This window comes from Macrotis lagotis, chromosome X (genome assembly GCF_037893015.1).
Source record: "Macrotis lagotis isolate mMagLag1 chromosome X, bilby.v1.9.chrom.fasta, whole genome shotgun sequence".
Classification (NCBI taxonomy): Eukaryota; Metazoa; Chordata; class Mammalia; order Peramelemorphia; family Peramelidae; genus Macrotis; species Macrotis lagotis.
Genome location: NC_133666.1, coordinates 95632778 through 95655671, shown reverse-complemented (window position 1 = coordinate 95655671; position 22894 = coordinate 95632778). Strand labels below are relative to the sequence as shown.

The window sequence follows — 22894 nt, the reverse complement described above, 5'->3', positions numbered from 1 at the left end:
AGAGATTAGTCTATTCTAATAAGAGGCTGGAGGAATGTGATTTTGATCATTTACTTTCAAATCACTTTCTGCCTTGGGCAATTTAATTAAAGAATTATCCCCTTCAAACCTGTGTAGAACACAATGAACTTTCCCTCTTCTGATCAAGATTGAGGAGAAAATCAATTCAATCTCATTATTAGCCTGTCCTTCAGACCCTGACTTGCTCTAGTGGAGAATAAAGTTTCAGAAAAGAATAAATCCTGTGTTTCCTTGATATTAACAAATTAGTTATTTAGTAATAATTTCTCTCAGTACATGCATGAAGGGCATACTTATCAGGAACCCCATACAACCACAGCGTGCATTTAGGGACTATGTATATATATATATATATATATATATATATATATATATATATATATATTTGCATTTTTGTGGCCAAGGTAATACACACTTTTGACAGTGCAGAGCAACTGATAATATACTGGTAATATAGTTTATTTTTTCTGCTCACTTTGCTGGGTGTTATCTCCACTTTCATGTTTCTGCTTTTTATCTCTGTTGGTCTTGTGGTTTCCAGGTTATTCCCAAGGTGATCAGTTCTTTGGAGGTGACTGCAGCTCTATTCTCATTTACTAAGCTTCAGTATATCTGGAAAACATCTTGACAAAGTCAGGTGGATGGCTCCTTTAGTGATAAATCACCACACCTAGCCAGGTGCTAAGAAAATCCAACAATACCCTAGGTTACAATTAAGTCTATCTTTGGTGCTTCCTTTAATGTCCTTTAATGGTTTCAAACAACTATCTGACTTGGGAGTCAGAAATATATTTAACTTGTTTAATTCCTAATTAATTCCTTCCACAATTAGTTGATTCTCATTCTCAAGATTTTTGATTGATATGTAAAAGCTAGGGACCTGAGCAAAAACTAGGTGAAGTCAAAGCTATGTCCTTCCTTCTCTACCCTTACCTCTCTTTATTATGCAGGTCTGTCAGCCACAAAATATATTGGACTCTCTACTCTTTCTGAATATTACTTGACTTTACTTGAGGATCAAAGTGCAAATTCACCAAATATGAAAATTGGCAATTTTGTGATCACTATTTCTTTTTCTTTTTGGACAACCAGAAAATTGGCTCAGCTCACTGAACTCAGGGTATGTAAAAGTTTAACATTGTATCTCCTATGTATCATCCTTTCTGTATAACCTATCATCTGTTCATTTGATTCCAAAACACTTGCCACCCTGATTTCCTGTGGAGTTTTTCATCTAGCTAGGAAAATTCTACATGAATTTTGATTCTTTGTGTATGTTTTCACAACTTTTCCCTTCTTTGTAGCTTAACATTATGATGTATAGATCATTGAAGAGTCAAACATACCAACCATAATTTCCCATTATTATTTGTAGTTTTGGGGAGTCATTAATATGCCTTAGGAACACTAAATGAGATTGAGAGGAACAAGTAATAAAGATAGAACATAGGGAGCTAGGTGGCACAATGGATAGAGCACCAGTCCTGGGGTCAGGAGGACCTTGGGCAAGTCACTTAACCCCATTGCCTTACACCCCCCCCCCCCCAAATAAGGATAGAACATCCAGGACTTGGATACATTAGGAACCTTCAGATTAAAGACTTCTCAAGATAAGATCACTAAAAGACATTCTATAGTCAAGTGGAGGAATCTTTGGAAACAGATAGGAAGATGACATTCTCATCTAGGGGTTTATAAATGAGAGTAGGAGACTTTGATAGCTACAAAAAAGCACAGAGGAATTGAAAAAATAGAAGATGCAGCTTATAAGAATTCTACAAGACAAAGAAATGATTGTAATACAAATTTTCTTTGGGCTATGAACCTGCATAGCTTTGTCTAGTGTTTGCTGGAAAATGTTGCCTGCTGAAAGGCTTCAGGGATTCAAGAAAAAGTGAAAGAATTCACTTAAAAAGACTGATTTTGATCTAGAAGAATTTAGGGGCAAAAAAAGGTTTCTTCACTTATTGCAGTGGTTAATAGAAGTTATAGGAGAAAGAGATTAGCCCCTGCCAACAGAGAATAAATAACATAAAAAAGGGTATAGAAGCATAAAAGTTTATTTGGAAGATCACATTCCCCAAGACTGGGATGGCTTCCCAAAGGAAATGGAGCAAATCAGCTGATGACATATGAGCTTTTAAAGGGGCAGGAAGATGAGTTAATTAGGGATATGTAGATGGAAGGGTGGTAGCTCAGAGGGTAGAGATGAGGTAATTAAATATATAGAAGAGGGGGATAGTAAATCAAAGAGCAGAGTTGAGATCCTGAGGGTATAGCTCCAAGATTTAATCCTTTTTAGGCTAGGGCAGAAATCTGTTTTTTTTGTTGATAGGGGTTTACTTTGGACCTGGGGGCAAGGATTAACTGAGTGGCAAGGGAGTGGCAAGGTACTTTACTAAAAAAATTCATTGACCTCCCACTGTCCATTAGTTGGTGGAATGGCATCAGTGTTAATGTAAGATTCCTAATCAATGCAGAGGGAATAGGGAACATATTTCTCTAAACATTATCTCTACTTCATAGCATCTAGGCCAAATAGGGGCTGAGGTGAAGAAAAGGAATGAGGCTTGGGTAACAATCTGTTTCTATTATATGAAGACAAACCAATCTGTAGTTGCTTCTTTGAATACAAAAATCTATTTTGTAGCACCTCATAAGAGAGACTTCTGTGCTGTGATAAGTTTTTAATTTGAAATTGGAAGAATTAAGTTTGAATCCTGATTGACAGTTGATACTATGTGACTTTAGGCAAACCCCAGCTTTTGGGAAACTCAGTTTCTTCTTATGTAAAATTGGGGAATAAGCCTGGATGATCTCTCAGGTTCAGCTCTAAATCTATGATCCTAAGACCAAAGCTATGAGCCGTTGAAGGTACTATAAAAACTAAATGTCTTACTCTATTTATAAATTATCAGTAACAAGCAGGATATATGCCTTGCTAGATGTTAAAGAATAGACTCTCCTGTTTATTAACTATCTTTGTTTTGGCCTCTCTGAGGCTCCCATCCAATACTCTCAGTTAGGAAGGAGGCTGACCTTCTCTCCTATCCCTATCCTCCAACACTTCCCACCTCAACTTGGGGTGTAGTAGGCTTTATAAATTTTTTTTTATTGATGCCTTCTAAAGAAAAAACACTGTCACATCTTAGTTGAACTCTCTTTTTACAAGGAAGTTCAGTTGAACAAAACCATCACAGAAACCACAAATGAAACTATACAGAAACATTTCATACTACTAGTATGTCTGGGAGGTTTTTCCAACCACTAATTTGTCTCATAGACATCTTTTTTCGCTCTGATTACAAAGGGTGGCAAAGAAACTGGTATAGCTTTAAGTCTCTTCTTCTTATAAATGATTGTTGAGATCAGAACCTAAATTCATTGTTCTTTCCCTTCTATGGCTGCTGTGAGCTCTGGGTCTGATTCAGAGAAGGATAACCTATGTTCTCTATTGTCTTCCAATAAGTACTGAATCCCCAAGAACTTCTGATGTTACCTTAAAGATGAAATTATTACTTTTGTGGTGCTGGGTTGGTAGGTAGGAACCTTAGTTAATATATATTTGTGCCTGCTATGTATAGAATGTATTCAAAAAGTCCAGCAGAGAACTTCCTTTAAGATCCCCTTTTTTCCATGATGAAATTTTCAGCAGCATAAAATTGCGACCATTAAGGGAAATATCATTTCTGTGTGTCCTGATATCTTCCAATTCTTCTTTATCTCTTGAACTTTGTTCAAACTCCATGGCTCTTTATCTGGATACAGATGGCACTCCTTTGCAGACAGCTCAAAATTGTTCCCGAGTGATGCACTGATGGAATGATGGAGTCCTTCAAGGTTGAACATCACCCCCATGTTGCTGTTAGGATATACATTGTTTTTCTGGTTCTGCTCATCTCACTCAGCATCAGCTCATGCAAATCCCTCCAGGCTTCCATGAAATCCCATCCCTCGTGGTTTCTAATAGAACAATAGTGTTCCATGACATACATATACCACAATTTGCTAAGCCAATCCCCAATTGAAGAACATTTACTTGATTTCCATTTCTTTGCCACCACAAACAGGGCTGCAATAAATATCTTTATACAAGTGATGTTTTTACACTTTTTCATGATCACTTCAGGGTATAGACCCAGTAGTGGTATTGTTGGGTCAAAGGGTATGCACATTTTTGTTGCCCTTTGGGTGTAGTTCCAAATAGCTCTCCAGAAGGGTTGGATGAGTTCACAGCACCACCAACAGTGTAATAGTGTCCCAGATTTCCCACAACCCTTCCAACAATGGTCATTATCCTTCCTGGTCATATTGGCCAATCTGAGAGGTGTGAGGTGGTACCTCAGGGAAGCTTTAATTTGCATTTCTCTAATAATTAATGATTTAGTGCATTTTTTCACATGTTTATGGATTGCTTTGATCTCCTCATCTGTAAATTGCCTTTGCATATCCTTGGACCATTTGTCAATTGGGGAATGGCTTTTTGTTTTAAAAATATGACTCAGTTCTCTGTTATATTTTAGAAATGAGTCCTTTGTCAGAATCATTAGTTGTAAAGATTGTTTTCCAATTTACTACATTCCTTTTGATCTTGGTTACATTGGTTTTATCTGTGCAAAACCTTTTTAATTTAATGTAATCAAAATCATCTTATTGGTTTTTGGTGATTTCTCCAACTCTTCCTTAGTCATAAACTGCTCCCCTTTCCATAGATCTGACAGGTAACCTAGTCCTTGATCTTCTACTATGCTTATACTATTGTTTTTTTATGTCTAAGTCATGTAACCATTTGGATCTTATCTTGGTAAAGGGTGTTAGGTGTTGGTCTAATCTAAGTTTCTTCCATACTAACTTCCAATTATCCCTGCAGTTTTTATCAAAGAGGGAGTTTTTAATCCCAATGGCTGGACTTTCTGGGTTTATCAAACAGCAGATTACTATAATCGTCTCCTGCTTTTACACCTAGTCTTTTCCACTGGTCCACCACTCTATTTCTTAGCCAATACCAAACAGTTTTGATGACTGATGCTTTATAATATAATATTAGATCAGGTAGTGCTAAGCCCCCTTCCTTTGCACTTTTTTTTCATTAAATTCCTGGAAATTCTTGACTTTTTATTTCTTCATATGAATTTACTTATAGTTTTTTCTAACTCATTAAAGTAATTTTTTGGAATTTTGATTGGTAGGGAACTAAACAGGTAGTTTAATTTAGGTAGAACTGTCATTTTTATTATATTAGCTCTACCTATCCATGAGCAGTTGAGATTTGCCCAGTTATTTAATTTTGATTTAATTTGTGTGAGAAGTGTTTTACAATTGTTTTCAAAAAGATTCTGAGTCTGTCTTGGCAAATAGACTCCCAAATATTTTATATTGTCTGAGGTTACTTTGAATGGGATTTCTCTAACTCTTCCTGCTGTATCTTGCTAGACATATATAGAAAAGTTGAGGATTTATGAGGATTTATTTTATAACCTGCAACTTTGCTAAAATTGCTAATTGTTTCCAGTAGTTTTTTGGATGATTTCTTGGGATTCTCTAGGTAGACCATCATGTCATCTGCAAAGAGTTAGAGTTTTGTCTCTTCCTTCCCAATTCTAATTCCTTCCATTTCTTTTTCTTCCCTAATTGCTGACGCTAACATTTCTAATCAATTATTGAATAGTAGTGGTGATAATGGGCACCCTTGTTTCACCCCTGATCTTATTGGGAATGCCTCTAGTTTCTCCCCATTGAATATAATGCTTGTTGATGGTTACAGGTAGATACTGCTAATTATTTTAAGGAACAGTCCATTTATTCCTACACTCTGCAGTGTTTTTAATAGGAATGGATGCTGTATTTTGTCAAAAGCTTTTTCAGCATCTACTGATATGATTATATGATTTCTGATAGGTTTGTTGTTGATATAATTGAGTATACTAACAGTTTTCCTAATATTGAACCAACCCTGCATTCCTGGGATAAATCCTACTTGATCATAATGTATTATCCTAGTGATAACTTGTTTTAATCCTTTTGCTAAGATTTTATTTAAGATTTTTGCATCTATATTCATCAGGGAAATAGGTCTATAATATTCTTTCTCTGTTTTAACTCTTCCTGGTTTAGGTAACAGCACAATATTGGTTTCATAGAAAGAGTTAGGCAGAGTTCCATCTTTCCCTATTTTTCCAAAGAGTTTATATAGAATTGGAACCAATTGTTCCTTAAATGTTTGGTAGAATTCACTTGTGAATCCATCAGGCCCTGGAGATTTTTTTAAGGTAGTTCAATGATGGCTTGTTCAATTTCTTTTTCTGAGATAGGGTTGTTTAGGTATTTAATCTCTTCTTCATTTAACCTGGGCAACTTATATTTTTGTAAATATTCATCCATTTCACTTAGATTATCAAATTTATTAGCATAGAGTTGGGCAAAATAATTTTGAATTATTACTTTAATTTTCTCCTCATTGGTGGTGAGTTCACCTTTTTCATTTATGATACTAGCAATTTGATTTTCTTCGTTCTTTTTTTTAAATCAAATTGACCAGAGGTTTATCAATTTTATTGGTTTTTTCATAATACCAACTTTTGGTTTTATTTATTAATTCAATAGTTCTTTTGCTTTTATTAATTTCTCCTTTAATTTTTAGAATTTTTAATTTGGTATTTAATTGAGGACTTTTGATTTGTTCTTTCTCTAATTTTTTTAGTTGCATGTTTAGTTCATTGATTTCCTCTTTCTCCAATTTATTCATGTAAGCATTTAGAGCCATAATATATCCCCTGAGAGTCGCTTTGAATGAATCCCATAGGTTTTGGTATGTTGTTTCATTATTATCATTATCTAGGATAAAATGGTTAATTCTTTCTATAATTTGTTTTTGGTCCACTCATTTTTTAAAACGAGGTTATTCAGTTTCCAATTTGTTCTGGGTCTATATCTCCTTGGCCCAGTATTGCATATGACTTTTATTGCATTGTGATCTGAAAAAGATGTATTCACTATTTCTGCCTTTCTGCAGTTGATCATTAGGTTTTTATGTCCTAGTACATGGTCAATTTTTGTATAAGTTCCATATACTGCAGAGAAAAAGGTATATTGCTTGTTATCCCCATTCAGTTTCCTCCATAAGTCTACCATATCTAATTTTTCTAACAATCTATTTACCTCCTTAAATTCTTTCTTGTTGATTTTATGATTTGATTTATCTAGATCTGAGAGTGGAGGTTGAGGTCTCCCACTAGTAGAGTTTTGCTGTCTATGTCTTCCTGTAGTTCTTTTAGCTTCTCCTCTAAGAATTTGGATGCTGTCCCACTGGGTGCATATATATTCAGTATTGAGATGACTTTATTGTCTATGGTACCTTTTAGGAGGATAAAGTTTCCTTCCTTATCTTTTTTAATGCTATCTATTTTTGCTGCTGCTTTGTCTGAGATAAGGATTGCTACCCCTGATTTTTTTTAATTTAGCTGAAGCAAAATATATTTTGCTCCAGTCTTTTACCTTTACTCTATATGTATCTCTCTGCTTCAAATGAGTTTCTTGTAAGCAACATATTTTAGGATTCTGGTTTTTAATCCACTCTGCTGTTTGCTTATTTTTTAAGGGAGAGTTCATCTCATTCACATTCAAAGTTATGATTACTAATTCTTCATTGCCCTCCATGCTATCTTCCTTCTGTTTGTATTTTCCCCTTCCCCCCTTTATCCATATTCCCCAGTATTTTGTTTCTGAATACCACCCCCTTTAGTGTGTTTGCCCTCCTATATCACACCCTCCCCTTTCTTTCCCCTTTCCCTTTCTCCTTTTTCCCTTTCCTTCATTTTATTTCCCCTTTTGTCCCCCACTCCCCTTCCCTTTCTCTGTCCCCCTCCCCTTTCCCCCTTTTAAAACTGGAAAGTTTAGATGTTTTATAAGTTAACTGAGTATGTGTAGGTTGACTTTAAGCCAAGTCTGATGAGAAGAAGAGTCAGGTGTTTCTCATCTGCTCCCTTCTTCCCCTCTATTACCATAGGTTTTTTTGTACCTCTTAGTGTAATGAGATTTACCCCATTCAATCCCATCCCTCCTCCTGTCTCTTTCCTGTCCCCCTTTTTAAGGAGGTAGTGTTTTTTAGATTATTCTATCTAAGTCATAGAAAATTCTGAGTGTCTGTTCCTTCTAGTTCGGTATGTTCTATTGAATAGAGTCAAAATTCCTGAGAGTTATTAGAGTCTTTCTCCCAAGTGGGGTTAAAGCCAGTTACAACCCATTAGATAGCAGTCTCGTGGATAGATCATGAATGTCCATCATTTCTGTCTAGGTATATTCTCTCTGTTGGAGTTACATTTCTCAAGATTTATCAGAATCTTTTTCCCATGTTGGGATATAGCCAGTTTCAACTTACTGGATAGCAATTTTTTTCCTTTTACTGCCCCCCCCTTTTTTTTACCTTTTCATATGTCTCTTGAACCTCCTGTTTGCTATCCATATTCTCTGTTTAGCTCTGGTCTTTTCATCAGAAATTTTTGGAATTCTTCCATTTCATTAAATGTCCATCTTTTTCCCTGGAAGAAAAGGTTCAGCTTTGTCGGAAAGTGGATTCTTGGCTGCACTCCAAGTTCCCTTACTCTTCAAAATATCTCCTTCCAGGCCCTTTATTCCCTTAATGTTGATGCAGCCAGGTCCTGCATGATCCTTACTGTGGCTCCTTGATATTTAAATTGTTTCTTTCTGGTTGCTTGCAGGATTTTCTCTTTTATTTGATAGTTCTGGAATTTGGGCAAAACATTCCTTGGTATTTTCATTTTAGGGTCTTTTTCTGGTGGGGATCGATGTACTCTTTCTATAACTACTTTGCCCTCCGATTCCATGATATCAGGGCAGTTTTCCATCACTAGATCGTGTAATATTAAGTTCAGGCTTTTTTTCTCTTCAATGTTTTCAGAAAGTCCTACAATTTTCATGTTGCCCCTCCTTGATCTATTCTTGAGGTCAGTGGTTTTGTTGATGAGGTATTTTACATTTTCTTCTATTTTTTCTATTTTTTGATTTTGTTTAACTGACTCTTGCTGTCTCATGGAGTCATTAGTTTCTGTAGACTCCATTCCTTTTTTTGGGGAGGAGTTTTCTTCTTTAACCTTTTTTTTGCAACTCCTTTCCAATTGGTCAATTCTACTTTTGAAAGAGCTTTCCATTTGACCAATTGAGGTTTTGAGAGAATTATTTTATTTTTGCATTTGCCCAATTGAGGATCTGAAAGATTTATTCTCATTTTGTATTTGCCCAAATTGAGGATCTGAGAGATTTATTTTCATTTTGTATTTTTCCAATTGAGGATCTGAGAGATTTATTTTCATTTTGTATTTTTCCAATTGAGGATCTGAGAGATTTATTTTTATTTTGTATTTTTCCAATTGAGGATCTGAGAGATTTATTTTCATTTTGTATTTGTCCAATTGAGGATCTGAGAGATTTATTTTCATTTTGTATTTTTCCAATTGAGGATCTGAGAGATTTATTTTCATTTTGTATTTGTCCAATTGAGGATCTGAGAGATTTATTTTCATTTTGTATTTGTCCAATTGAGGATCTGAGAGATTTATTTTCATTTTGTATTTTTCCAATTGAGGATCTGAGAGATTTATTCTCCTTTTGTATTTGTCCAGTTGTATTTTCTAAGGATTTGTTTTTTTTACCTTTTCATATGTCTCTTGAACCTCCTGTTTGCTATCCATATTCTCTGTTTAGCTCTGGTCTTTTCATCAGAAATTTGTTTTCTTGTTGCAAGGTATTAATTATCTTTCCCAAATTTTCCAGTTGATTTTTAAGCTCCTTCCTTATTTCTTCAAGGAAGTCTTTCTGTGCTGAAGACCAGATTGTATTCTCCTCAGAGGTTTTAGGTCTCTCTGAGTTAGGGTCTTTTCCTTCCAAGAATTTTTCTATTGCTCCACCTTTCCACTGACCCTTCTTCATTTTGCTAAGACCTTGAGTTTGGGAAGGGCTGTTTCACAGGGGCTTGGGATCACTTGAGGCTTTACTCACTGAATGAAATTCCTCTGGCTGGCCAGTAGGAGGTGCTGGTTGCTTTCTCTGGAGTGTCTGTGACCTTGATTGAAGCCTTCTCCCTTTGCTTGAAGGGAGGAGTTGGAGCTATTGAATTCTTTTGCCTTCAATCAATGAGGAGCTTTACTCTGGGGTGAGGTCATTCCTCTCCCTGTTGTCAGTTGGGCTGCTTCTTCTGCTCACACACCTTGGCCTGAGGCAGAAGTAGTCTGCAATTATTGTTTCCTGGAAGAGGCCTCAGCAGCAATGGAGCTGTAGACTCAGAGTTCCTCAGACCAGAGGAGCCCAGGGATGGTATAGGTACCTCTCCTGCTCTGGAACTCCACCCCCCCCCCCCCCCAGCCCCATTGGCAAGCTCCAGAGGGACAGCACCAACACCCGTGCCTCTGCTCCCTAGTTGACTCAAGCCCCTGACGTCTAGCCCCACCACTGATCCAGCAGGTCTGGCCCTCTGGCCCTCAGACTCCCCGCTCCAGTTCAGCTGCTAATCTGACTGATCCAGGATTGATCAGCCCTCTGAGCCCAGACTCATCCACCTGAATTCATCCAATGCTGCTCCAGGAGACAAATCCTAAGGTAGATGTTCTTTCTCCTGGCTTTTCTTTCTGGGTTTTGTGGGTCGGAATTCTGTTTGTTTCATATGATAGATGGGGAAAGATCAGGAGACTTTCGAACTGTGCCTGTTTTCTCTCTGTCATCTTGTCTGGAAGTCTAATAATTCTATTTTTTATCTGATACAAATAGTTTTGATGATTGCTACTTTGTATTTAATTAGAGACTTGATAGGCCTTTCCTTTTCATTTTTCATAATTATCTTTGAGATTCTTGACCTTATAGTACTTTAGATGAATTTTATTATATCATTATTATTATTTTAATTTATTATAGAATTATTTTTTCTATTAAGTAATTCTTTGATGGTTTGAATAGCATTAAATCTGTAATTAGACAGTATTCTTATTTTATCAGCATCTTCAAACCATGAAAAGTAATATTTTTCCTATTATTTGATATTTGATAAAATATTTTTCTGTAAAGTCTTTTGTAGAACTTGAAGGAGTAAGCATGGGCAAGGAAGAAATAAAATTATGATTTTTTCAGATGATAAGATAGCTTACAAGAGTACCCTAGAGATGCAATTAGAGAAATTAAGTTGAGAATTGAAACCTATATAATGAACCAGAATTTGCAGAATTAAACCTTGCAAAATTACATTTAAAATTATTATTGAAAATGCAAACTATCTGGGAGTTTATTGACTGAGGCACATAGGTATATATTAATAGAACTATATTTTAGATATAATTTCATGGAATTTTTGGATGAGGAGATTCTCTCTACCAAGGCAAAGTAGCTCTTTCTCTGCAATTATATGACCTGCTAAAATTCATGCAGCCAATATCTGTCAGATGTGGAATTTCAGTTCAGGTTTTCTTGACTTCTAGGCCAGCTCTTCATCCATGACATCATGCAACTTCTCCCTCTCTGAGATATAGTGGCAGTTCTTTTTCCTCACCTGATAACGTCACTTTTCATTGTAATCTTTCTTTTGCTTTCTGGGATATCACATTCTCTGACTTCTCTTTGTAGTAATTGTTGAGAAGTCTTTTTGATACTAACAAGGATTCCTTAGTACTGAATTCTTTCTTACTACTTTCAGTATTATTTCTTTCACTTGCAGGCTCTGGATTTTAGCAATGTCATTTCTGGATTTAGTAAGGATGAATTTTCTTCAGGAGATAATTAGTACATTCTCTTTGTTTTTGATTTTAAAAGCTATGAACATTTTTCTTTTATAATTTCTTGAGATGTGATGTCCTGGCCTGATATATATTGCCTTTTTTTTTTTTGCAAGGCAAATGGGGTTAAGTGGCTTGCCCAAGGCCACACAGTAGGTAATTATTAAGTGTCTGAGGCAGGATTTGAATTCAGGTACTCCTGATTCCAGGGCCGGTGCTCTATCAGCTGCGCCACCTAGCCACCCCTATATTGCCCTTTCTTGACCTGTTTTCCAGGTCATTTTTCTTGGGGATGGTAAATACTTTATATTTTCTTCTATTTTCCTAATCTTTTGACTATGTTATAATTCTACTTGTTTCACAGAGTGATTGAGTTTTTTATGCTCTCTTCTATTTTTTTTCAGGGAGTCATTATTTAGGCAAGACTTTATTACTTTCTATTCTAAACAATTAATTCTCTTTTCCATTTTTCCCTTCTGAATCTTCTTTTCTTTTCTAGTTTCATGATTTATTTTTTTACAACTATTATTTTAGTCTTTGTGAACAAGTCATTATCCTCCCCACACACACATACACACTTTTTTTTGTTGTTTTTGTTTTTTTGCAAGGAAATGGGATTAAGTGGGACTTGTCCAAGGTCACACAGTTAAGTAAGTATTAAATGTCTGAGGCTGAATTTGAACTTGGGTCCTCCTGATTCCAGGATTGTTACTCTTTCATTATTTTCCCCTTTAAAGCTCTTCTTATATTGTTATGAGATTTTTCTCTTCTGGGTTTATTTCTTGAACTTGTCTTACCCCACAGTATCTCTTCACTGTATTTGTTGTCTTCTATTACTGATCTCAAAGAACTTATATTCTGGTTGAAAAAGGGACTTTAATTATGCAAATAACTATCATAAAAGACAAAATGTAAATGTGCTTCAAGAGATACATCATGTTATGTTAGTTACTAATAGTAACTATTAATCTGGTTTATTTCTAGATTTCATATAAAAATGTGTATGAGAGTTTCTATTAGAAATATTTCATTGAGACATATATATATATGTATATATACATATATATATATATATATATATATATATACATATATATATATATATATATATATATATATATATATATATATGTATGTTCTCGGGCAATGGTAACTCATACTTCCATAGAAAGAGTAGCTTTGAATAACATTGTCTTTGAGGCAGTTTCCTATTTCTAATGCCCAGCTATGGTTTGACAGATATGCTTCTTAAGCATCATCAAGAGTATTTGCAGCAATCTAGTCCTAAATATAGAATCCCATGGCTACCAAAAGATGCTTTTTCTCCACTCCTTCTGAATTATACATTTGTTTACTTATAAAAAAAATAGCATACTGGAGAAGTCAGTTTTGCTCAATTATATACAATTCTAGTATCTATTTGTAGGAAATCACAAACTGACTTGTACGAGTTGTTTTTCTTTTCCTTAAAGATATGATATATGATTCAGTTCCAGATGTCTGTGCCACTTGTCACGTGCATGCTACTTGTCAGCAGAGAGATGGAAAGGAGATCTGTATCTGCAATTATGGATTTGTGGGCAATGGGAGAACTCAATGTCATGGTAAGTCCTGAATTCCCTAATCCTAAAGAGTTGAAAAGGCATAGAATGTTCATATAATCATGGAATACTAGGGATAAATGAGACCCAAAAGAACCACCTTATTTTACACATGAGAAAACTGAGACCCAGATTGGGGAAAGGACTTATGGTTGCTTTCCTATCTAAGAGTTTTGGGCTGCTGGGATTGTTCATGTCAGGTTGACTGAAATCTTTTTTTATTCCTAAATGAAAAATTTTATTTTATTTTTTTTTTAGATTTTTCAAGGCAATGAATGGGGTTAAGTGGCTTGCTCAAGGCCATACGGCTAGGTCATTATTAAGTGTCTTTGGTCGGATTTGAACCTAGGTACTCCTGACTCCAAGGCTGGTGCTCTATTCACTGCGCCACCTAGCTGCCCCCTAAATGAAAACTTTTAAAGAATCTTCCTTATGATAAATTTTATATTCTGGAAGATATCATGTTATAGTGGAAAGAGAACTAAAATTACCATCATAAAACATGGATTTCCTAGCTCTTCCACTTAAAAGTGATCCTGGGAAAGTCACTTGATTTTTTGTGCTTACTTTCTTTATGAAGAAGCATGGTGAAAACAGATATTTTCTTAGGTCTCTTAGCTCCAAATCCTATGGATTAAATCTCCCATTATTTCATTTAGCTTAAAAAAAAACCACCTTGAATTCCATTTCCCCAAAGTGAAAGGAAGGTAGTGAAATACTACTTCCTTATCTTGTATAAAGGAAAAAATGAGCTGGAAAAAGGTGAGGTTTTCATCATGGAATGTCAACATTCCATAGAACTCACTAGAGAGATACTTCCACCCCTACCTGGGACAAGGATCGCCTCTGTAACATTCATGACTAATTTAATCAAAAACATTTATTAAGCACCTACTGTTTTGTTTTAGGCACTGTGGATACAAAGATTAGAATGATCCAGGGCCTACCCTAAAGGAACTTAAATTCTTACATTGGGATATATATTGTATTCCAATGTAAGAATTTAAGTATATACATGTGTGTGTGTGTGTGTGTGTGTGTGTGTATGTGTGTATGTATTTACATGTACACACACTTATGTATTATTGATACAGACATATGCACATAAACTAAAGTGATCTAGATGTCAGATTCTAGGAAACTATGAAGTTAATGAACTAGAAGACCACTAGGGATGGGGAACTCATTAAAACCTTTGAGGTAGCTCACTTAAATTTTGGATAGCTCTAATTATTTGGAAGTTTTTCCTTTATATTGATCTGAACCCTGTCTCCCTATAATTTTTTTCTTTTTTTTTCTTTCTTTTTTTTTTTGCAAGGCAATGGGATTAAGTGACTTGCCCAAAGTCTCACAGCTAGGTAATCATGTGGCTGAGGCTGCATTTGAACTCAGGTCCTCCTAATTCCAGGGTTGGTGCACTATCCATTGTGCCACCCAGCTGCCCCCTATAATTTTTTTCTCATCTATTGCTCCTACATCTCCTTTTTGGGGTTAAGCAGAACAAAATCTTGCTGGTCATCATATTGGCAAGAATATTAGATTAGGAGTCAGAGGAACTTTACTTACTAGCTGTGTGATTTTGGCAAGCCATTCAGCCCCTCTAAGCCTGAATTTTCTCATCTGTAATATTAGAGGATTGGACTAGAGAATTGCCAAGTTCTCTTCCATGAGAATTTCTGATCCTGTGTCTAAGTCCTTTTCCATATGAAATATTTTTCATGTAGGCCATGAAAATAAAATGTTACTAAGTCCATCTTTGTTGTTATAAATACAGCATCATCATGTGGTATGTTTTTAACTCTTTTTTTTGTGCACTGGAATGTGTCAACAGATAAAGATGAGTGTCAGTTTGGAGCTAACGTGGTCTGTGGGAACAAAGCATCATGCCATAATACACTTGGTGGTTTTTATTGCATTTGTCTGGAAGGATATCGAGCAACAAACAATAACAAGACATTCATTCCCAATGATGGCACTTTTTGTACAGGTAAATGGAGAACGCCTGGGTAAGGAGCTTGGGGGAGATACTGACCTGAAAGAAATCAGAAGCAGGTGTTTTTCTTCAGTGCTAAGGTTTCCCACCTCCATCTCCTATTTCTTCAAGTAGGAACAAATGACTATAATTCTGTGGGGTATATTTAGCACCATCAGGAAGGATTTGGAAGCTAACCTGGGAGTTGTTAGTATGTCAGCATGGAAGGAAAGACACCAATTGTGCAAACTGTGTGAATTCCAGATGAGAATGTTCATCTTTGTGCAGATAGTGAATTAGATGGTAAGTAAGAAAATTAGTTCAGGAGAGAGTGGCAACTGAAGACTTGAACAACAGGCATACATTTGGAAGGAGCCCAATGGAAAGGTGAGAGTTTGGACTGAGGATTACTTTGGAGCATCTCTTTCTCTATGAGCATCATGATTTTTGCATGGAAATAGGGCTCCTCCTCTCCTTACGCCCTTCTTTATTCCCCTTTGTATGAACAATAACAAAAAACTCTTAGAGCAGATTTCATCTAGTGCAACTCATTTGTGTTACCAATAGCTGTGCTCACCTCCAGGTTTCTATTATGGAAAAAGTTGTACCCTAACCTTTTAAAGATACATATCTTTTGTTTTTGCTGCTGAATCATAATACACGAGAGATCCTGGAAGCTTCTACAACTTGGTAATGGTATTGTGGGCTCTGGAACCATGGGAGTTTTTTCTTTGGGGATCATCTTGAGAGGTTCTGAGAAGCAACTATGGTATAGTTAAGAAAATTGGCTTTGGCATTAGGAAAAGCCTGAGTTCAAGTTCTTCATCTGAATCTGAAACTTACTGGCCCTGTGACCTTGGGAAAATCATTTTAACATTTTAATTCAGTGCTCTAGACAATTCTAATTATATATATATATATATATATATATATATATATACTAATATATTTACTATACCTATATAATTTGAAACACTATATTGATATAATGTTCATATAATATACAGTATATATTTAATATTGTAATATATAATAAAATTATATATTAGGTTAATATAAATCAAAGTATAAGTCACAGTAAAAAGGTATGAATCTGCATTAATAGAGGGAGTTTCTTCAGCTAAGATTTCCTTATATTAATGAAACCATAAGTCTGGTACCTCTCCCCTCCTATTTTCTGGGAAAAGAGGTCATGGGGGTTCATTGGGTCACCCTTAGGTCTCTCCAACAAATGGTGTGTGTGTGTGTGTGGGGGGGACTGAAGCTAAATCAGATTGTTTTGTGTCCTTTCAGTGATCAGTTACTGTGGCCCTTGAAATTTAGGAATTGGTTTTGAGCATGAAGAAACACAATTGGCTTCTTGTACTACAAAGCTGATCTCAAGAGGGTTGAAAAGGAGAAAGTATTTCAATGTTATGTGCTATTATTAGGACTGATACACAGTAATCAAAGTTATTAGTCTTTCTGGCTCACCCAGAGAAAGTGAGATAGAAGTAATAGAGCCTTCAACAATTGTGGAACTCCATTGTTTTTTTCTGGTTTCTCAATGTTTGTTCTGGATGATACTGGTTGATAATTCTATAGACTGGGCTATCAGGAGCTCATGTGATGTGTCTGTCTGAGTTATTGATAGGGGCCTGTACTTATCCAGAGCCTAGATGCGAAATATATCTAAAAAAGGAAGATATGTAATGGGGAAGATGTGCCTGTTCAGTCTAAAATGTGTTTATTCCATTAATTGAGTTCAATGCTCACATCCCCTCATAAGAGGAAAACCTTTGATACTTCATTTGGGGTTGATTCATGGATGGCACATTGCTAATGTGAAACTAACATTTTGGGAGTTTGAATGATTTTGAAATGGAAATTACTTGCCTTCTCAAGGAGAAGGGGAAGGAAGGGTAGGAGAGAACTTAGAATTCAATTTTGAAAAGTTAAATTTTTTTACATGTAATTGGGAAATATTTAACAAAATAAATAAGGATATATTAAAATATTATGTAATCTGAGTGAGGAAGAGGAATTTCAGTTGATTCATGGTTTCTCTAGGCAAGATATCAGGTCATAGATTTAGAGCTAGAAGGTCATCTAGTCCAGCTCCCTCATTTTATAGATGAGGAAACAGAAATGATTGAGAGATTTACCCAAGGTCACAAATGTCTCTGGTTACTATTAGTTGAAGATAAGAGAAGGGTCAGATACTCATAATTTTCAGTGCATTCAAAATGACACTGAAACCTGAATCATATATCGCATCACTCTGGTTTTCTAGTTTGCTTTTTGTTTTTGTAATGATAATGGTGAGGAAGGAAAAGTAACCAACCAGGACTATGAGGGGCTCCCACAGGTTTACTTAAATTTAAAATATGGCAGTTTTTGAAGTAATCAAAGGATAGAAAAGAAGAAAAGAAAGAACCAGGTTTTAGCTTCTTTCTGTCCTGAAATGATAAGTTCTACTTAATTTTCCTTTTTATTGGTACCAAGGCATAGAGATATAGTGTGATTTACTCTTGGAAAGAATATTGGGAAATAGCTGAAATCCATTTCAGAATATCCTGAATGGCTTTGATAGCAAATTACTTTCCATCTGGCTGCATAAGTGACTTTCTGTGAAATTAAACCTGGTGGGTAGGTGGGGGAGGGAATATAGCAAGAACTCAGAATCTTAGAACTTACAAGATTCTATTTTATCTTATGTTCCACTCAATTTGAGATTTACCACATATAGTAGTACCATTTCACCATTACCCCCCCCCCCCCCATAAATAGCTTACAAAACAGTAGAAGCTGTCTTTGTAGTTGGGGTTTTTTGTTTTGTTTTAGAGACATTTTAAAAGAGCTGAATGATTTAAAGTTTTTTTGTAGGCTTAGTGATTGTGTTGGAAAGAAAGAAGGGAAAAAACCCAGTTCTTCATGACTCTGATGCATTAATGGGGTAGTGAGTGACAGAATATATAAAATGGAGCTGAAACTGAAGCTTGAAGGCAGAAGTGAACATTCACTTATTAGCTGTGTGAACCTGGGCAAGTCATTTAACCCTAACTGCAAAAAATAATATAAATGACCACTCCTTTAAAAATTTTTTCAACATGTTTTATTTTAAAAATAAATTTATTTTTCTAACTACATGGAAAGGTAGTTTTTTCAACAGTCATTTTTGGTAAGAATTTGAGTTCCATATTTTTCTCCCTTCCCTCCCCTTGACAGCAAAGAATCTGATATGGGTATTTCTCTTTGTTAAACATATTTTCTTATTAGTCATGCTGTGAAAGAAGAATCAGAATAAAAGTTTAAAAAACAACCATGAGATGGAAACACTGCAAAGACTGGCAAATTGCCTTCTATGGGGGTGGGAAGTAAGATTAGGGGAAAAATTGTAAAACTCAAAATAAAATCTTTAAAAAACAACCATGAGAGATTAAAAAAACAGAAAGCATAGAACTAATTTAAAAAATTAGAAATTGTGTGTTTTAGTTTCTATAGTTCTTTCTCTGATTGTGGATGATATTTTACAAGTCCTTTAGAATGTCTTTGATCATTGTACTGCTGATGAGAGAACTAAGTCTATCATAGTTACTGTTATCACAGATAAATAAATTAAATAAAAAAATATTATTTTGAATTTTACAATCTCCCCCCATCTCACTTCCCTCCCCCACCCCCACAGAAGGCAGTTTGTTAGTCTTTACATTGTTTCCATGATGTAACACAGTGTTGCTATTAACATGTTCAATGTTCTCCTAGTTCTACTTTTTTTCATTCAGCATTAGTCCATTGAGTCTTCCCAGGCTTTTCCAAAGTCCACCCAGGATGTCTGGTGAGGGGGTGGCAAGTGAAGCAAAGTTGAGCCTCACCTCTTGATTGTGAAGGGTTGAGCTTATACAGCTGGCACATTTACAGCATGCATCCAGGTGTATGTGCTCAACCCTCCTCAATCAGAGGTGAGTACTGACTGCCTTATCTGCTGCCCCTCATCTCATGTCCCTGCCATTGGTTCAATAATTCTTTTTTTTTTGGTTCAAGAATTCTTACAGAAAAATAACACTCTATCACATTCATATACCACAATTTGTTCAACCATTCCCCAATTGATGGGCATCCTCTCAGTTTCCAGTTCTTTGCCCTACAAAACTAGCTGCTTTAAATATTTTTATATGAAGGTCTACTCTCCTTTTTTAAGATGTCTTTGGGATAGAGCATAGTAGGATTGCTAGATCAAAAGGTATATAGAGTTTTATTGCCCTTAGGGCATAGTTCCAAATTGCTCTCTAGAATGATTGAATCCCAAATCCACCAACAATACATCAGTGTCCCAGGTTTCTCACATCCCCTCCAATATGGATTATTTTCCTTTTTTGTCATATTGACCAACCTGATGGTTGTGAGGTGGTACCTCACAGTTGTTTTAATTTGCATTTCTCTAATCAGTAATAATTCAGAACATTTTTTCATTTAATTATAGATATTTAATGTCTCCATTTGAAAACTGCCTGCTCATATTCTTCGACCACTTATCAATTGGGGAATTACTTGTGTTCTTATAAATTTGACTCAATTCTTCATATTTTTTAGAAATTAATCCTTTATCAGAAATGCTAGCTGTGGGGCTGTGCAGTGGATAAAGCACCGGCCCTGGAGTCAGGAGTACCTGAGTTCAAATCTGGCCTCAGACACTTAATAATTACGTAGTTGTGTGGCTTTGGGCAAGCTATTTAACCCCATTGTCTTACAAAAAACTAAAAAAAAATGCTAGCTTTAAAAATAGTTTCTCCACTTTTCACATTCCTTTCAAACTTGGTTGGTTTGATTTTACTTGTGCAAAAACTTTTAAATTTAATATAATCAAAATTATCTGTTTTATCTTATTTTATCATAAACTCCTCTCTCCATAGATCTGAGAGATAAACTATTCTTTGTTCTTCTAATTGGCTATGGTATCATCTGCTATGTCTAAATCCTGCACCCATTTCGACCTTAACTAAGTATAGGTTGTGAGATATTGGTCTATGCCTAGTTTCTGTTATACTATTTTCCAGTTTTTCCAGCAGTTTGTCAAATAGTTCTTGGCCCAGAAGCTGGAGTCTTTGGGTTATGACCACTCCTTTTGATGTTCTCTTTCTCTTAATCTACAGAGTAGGTCTAGTCATCATGACAGCGTGGGAAAAGTGCTGAACTTGGAGTGAGAGGATCCAGATTTGATACTAAATATGTAGAAAGAGATCCCACTTGCTGAGTCTATTTATACAATAGTATAATGATAATAATTGTACTAGTTACTTCACAGGGTTCAGTTCTATGGTGGGAGAAAGGGCTCTATCCAGAAATGAATGTGATATAAAAATAAGACATCAAAAAAATCCCAAACTTATTTTACAAGTAATTTATAAATATATATTTTATGATCCAATTCTTGATAAATCCATATTATAATCATTTCTCTTTTATAATGATCATAGACTATCTTTTTAATAATATGAAGTCAAGTTCCTTAACTATGATGTCAAAGAATTTCCTTTTTTGAAAACGGGACCATTTTTTGAGTGGTAGTTGTTTAGTCACTCCATATATGTCCTGATTTTTCACAACTCCATTTGAGGTTTTCTTTCCTTCTTTCTTTCTTTCCTATTTGAGGTTTTCTTGGTAAAGATAAGGATTGGTTTGCCATTTCCTTCTTCAGTCCATTTTACAGATAAGGAAACTTAAGACAGAGTTAAGTGACTTGCCCAGCATCACATAGCTAGCAAGTGTCTGAGGCCAAGTGAAGATAAGTCTTCCTGCCTTCAGGCTTGGCCTTCTGTCAGCTGTGCTCCTTTGCTGCCCTGGGACCATATTTATCCAATTCCAAATTTTCTATTTTCTTTTTTTTAAATTTATTTTTATTAAAGATATTATTTGAGTTTTACAATTTTCCCCCCAATCTTGCTTCCCTCCCCCCACACCCCCACGGAAAGCACTCTGTCAGTCTTTACTTTGTTTCCATGTTGTACCTTGATCCAAATTGGGTGTGATGAGAGAGAAATCATATCCTTAGAGAACAGAAGTCTAAGAGGTAACAAGATCAGACAATAAGATATCTGTTTTTTTCTAAATTAAAGGGAATAGTCCTTGCACTTTGTTCAAACTCCACAGCTCTTTATCTGGATACATATGGCACTCTCCTTTGCAGACAGTCCAAAATTGTTCCCAATTGTTGCACTGATGGAATGAGCAAGTCCTTCAAGGTTGAACATCACTCTCATGTTGCTGTTAGTGTGTATAGTGTTTTTCTGACTCTGCTCATCTCACTCAGCATCAGTTCATGCAAATCCCTCCAGGTTTCCCTGAAATCCCGTCCCTCCTGGTTTCTAATAGAACAATAGTGTTCCATGTCTGTCTCTCTATTTTCTCAAAAATCATAGGCATCACCTTGGCAGTCATGTGCTCAAGTTTTTTCAATACCCTGGAAAACTTTGTTTATTTTTGTTAAAAGAAAATCAGTTAGACAAAAATATTCTACAGAACAATTGCATATGATATCACATTCTGTTCCTATAGTCCTTCACATCTTTGCAAAAGAGTAGAGAGGGATGTGGATGTTTCATTACTTGTTTTTCTGAACTAAGATTTGTTAGTGCAAATATGCAGAGGCTTGTTCTTGTCTTGCTCTTGGGAAAAAAAATCATTTTCTTTTTACATTCTTTACTTCTTTTGTGTCTCTTTACTAACCTCTAGGGGGATTCCAAGTATTATTATCTCTATTTTACAGATGAGGAAACTGGCATTTAGGGAAGTTAAAAGACTTGCCCATGGTTACACCACTAAGAAATACCAATAACAGGGTTTAAATCCAGATTTTTCTGACTCCAACTTTAATCTGTTGTACAATTATAGTTATCATGTATGTTCTTGTTGTTTCACTCTGATTCAGTTTGTAAAATTCTTCTTAGTTTTCCTTCATTGTTCATACTCATTATTTTTTTCTGAACAATAAAGAATGTATTTTATTCACATGCTACAGTTTGTTTAGTCATTCCCCAATGGATGTGCATTGACCTTGTTTCCAGTTATTTTTTTTATCAGTATCTTAAAAACTTTCAAAAGACAAGACTACTGAACCAAATCTAATATAATTAAATTTAAATAGAGATAATAAAAATCATATATATATATAATATATAATTTGACTTTTCAAAGCAAGAATGTTATGCATAGGTGTGGATAAACATGTTGACAAAATGCTGCATTCCTGTGTGAAGGAAAGAGTTAGTGTGAGTTTCATAGGGGAAAGACTCTTTTCTCTTTCTCCAAACATCTCTTCCTCAACTCTAGAAGAAAATCTAGAACCACATTTGTATCTCATAGAAGGAAAAAATATTTTTTATTCAAAACCCTCATACAAATTCCACCCTTCACGTAGGCACTCAATTTTGCATGAGTATTCTCTCCATTAATCCAGAATCACCACTAAGCAGTGAAACACAAAAAACTCTGTAAATTCTGAAAAATTGAAAAAACTCTGAAAAAACTTCTTGCAAATGTACAAGATG

At 35.4% G+C, this 22894-nt stretch overlaps 1 protein-coding gene across 16 annotated transcripts in view; it reads left to right on the top strand.

Annotated features, from left to right (window-relative positions):
- Positions 1 to 22894, top strand: part of SUSD1 (sushi domain containing 1) — a 396750-nt gene that overhangs the window by 60791 nt on the left and 313065 nt on the right. For 11 of the 16 annotated variants that reach the window (XR_012472619.1, XM_074207544.1, XM_074207541.1 and 8 more), the window contains exons 2-3: positions 13268 to 13399; positions 15228 to 15383. Coding sequence is in view for 13 of the 16 variants with exons in the window: in XM_074207544.1 (XP_074063645.1) it covers positions 13268 to 13399; positions 15228 to 15383 (288 nt within the window). In the remaining 3 variants the exon portion in view is untranslated. Of the gene's footprint in view, positions 1 to 985; positions 1142 to 10394; positions 10633 to 13267; positions 13400 to 15227; positions 15384 to 22894 lie in introns of those variants that run through there. The other 5 variants (XM_074207542.1, XM_074207548.1, XM_074207538.1 and 2 more) reach the window with 4 other exon arrangements.